The sequence below is a fragment of the Pundamilia nyererei genome, unplaced genomic scaffold, assembly GCF_000239375.1.
Source record: "Pundamilia nyererei isolate P.nyererei 1_Seehausen unplaced genomic scaffold, PunNye1.0 scaffold00085, whole genome shotgun sequence".
Classification (NCBI taxonomy): domain Eukaryota; kingdom Metazoa; phylum Chordata; class Actinopteri; order Cichliformes; family Cichlidae; genus Pundamilia; species Pundamilia nyererei.
In genome coordinates, this window is record NW_005187486.1 from 899392 (window position 1) to 901209 (window position 1818).

General features: G+C 39.6%; 1 protein-coding gene across 1 annotated transcript in view; it reads left to right on the forward strand.

Moving 5' to 3' along the window:
• The window catches only part of aox6 (aldehyde oxidase 6), a 31590-nt gene that overhangs the window by 4883 nt on the left and 24889 nt on the right, over positions 1-1818 (forward strand). Inside the window, exon 2 of the mRNA XM_013912271.1 lies at positions 1677-1734. Within this exon, the coding sequence (XP_013767725.1) occupies positions 1677-1734 (58 nt within the window). The remainder of the gene's footprint in view (positions 1-1676; positions 1735-1818) is intronic.

Genomic DNA, 1818 nt, shown 5'->3' on the forward strand with positions numbered 1-1818 from the left:
TGGCCATATCGCCCTGCTCTAGTGCCGACTAGAGGAAAAATTAACCGAGAGCTTGGGTGACCAGGTTACCCAAGAGAACACCGATGACGGTTCCAATGCCGGAGAGATTGTCGAAAGGAAAGGCCAGAGAAGTTCTGTAGTGTGGAGGTATTTCGGCTATTTGAAGTCTGACAAAAAAACAGAGTAACGCCCACTGTAAATTGTCCCAAAAGCATTTTCCCACAAAGTCTGGAAATACAACAAACCTTTTTTATCACCTGAAGAAGTGCCACCCACTAAAGCACGCTCAATCTCTGACTGAAAGCCCTAATTCGTCATCGAAAACAACCAGGGGAATCCCTGCGAAGCAGCAACAGTCAATTGAGTCGGCTTTCTCCAGCGTCTTACCATATGACAAAAAAAGCTAAGAGACACAGCAACATAACGAATGCCATAGCTTACTGTCTTGCTAAAGACATGATACCAATAAACACGGTCGAAAAGGAAGGATTCAAGCAGCTAATTAAGGTACTGGATTCTCGTTACCAACTCCCTGGACATAAACATTTCTCTCAGACGGCGCTTCCAAAGCAATATTATATAAGTTAGTCAATTTTGTCTCTTCTGTAAAATAAACTAAGATTTATTTTTAGAATTAATATTTTATTTCTAAGTGGAACTGACAATTTAGTAGTCTGTTTTGTTCTATTTTGAAACTTAAATGCTTTAGCGGCTACCTTTTGTGTAGTTTGTAATATTTGCCTTTATTTTGCCTAAACTGAAGCCTCCATTTTACGTACATCTGCCCTGTTTAACTTATTATGGGAAATAAATATTTAAATCAAAACAAGCTGCTGATTATTTCACATTGTACTTGTGAGAAACGGTACATTTAAATCTTACATGTATAGTTATTTGGCTTATATCGTGATATATATCGTTATCGCCTGAAATGAAAAAAAAAAAACAACATATCGCGATATGAAAAAAATCTTATTTCGCCCAGGTCTACTCTAACATTAAACTGACCGTCATCTAAGCTGTAGGCAGCAGAAGAAACATGCTGTACATTCAACACACAATCTGTTTAGTGCTTGACGTACCTCGTCACGTCTTCCACAGGCAGATGTGCCGATTACGTGCCCTCACTTGTTGCTTGTTTCTGATCAGATACACTGTAACAACTGCCCTTTGTCTCCTCTCGTCCGACACAAATGGAGTTTTCTATCTCTTAACTATCACTTAGATAGCAGGCAGTGATCCACATGTGACTTTGAACATGGTTAATAAAATATTCAAATCACACAGATTATGAAGTCTTACCAGTGGAGATTTTAGAAACGATTCGGTGTGTTCTCCTGGTGCCATATTGTCTTGGTTCTGGTGGGGTTTTATTTTATTTTTTTTAAATGCTTGAATGACTTGTAGGCTGGTGTTAAGTGGCTTAACAACCAAAAGAACATACTGGGAGTAGGTCGAGTGAAAAAGCGGTCAGTGTCCAAAGAAAAGCTTTGAAAGACCTTTAGAGAGCCAGGAGAAATATTGATCAAGAGTGCTTTAAAGTATTACAGGATAGTCTGGCTGCTTGGTGACAAAGTATAAAGAAATGAGGGCTGGCTCAAGACTTTTGCCCAGCACTGTATAAGCAAAATAAATGCAGATGTTAGAACTAATTTTCTTTGGTCCTGTTAAAACAGGTGACTGAGAACCATGCCGACCCGGAGACGATGCTGTTGCCCTTCCTCAGGCAGAAGAGTATCCTTCAGACCAGTTTTCAGTTCACCTTCGCTGTTTAAATGTTATTACTGGTGCTGTCAGCCGCGTTAAAACAGGCTAATC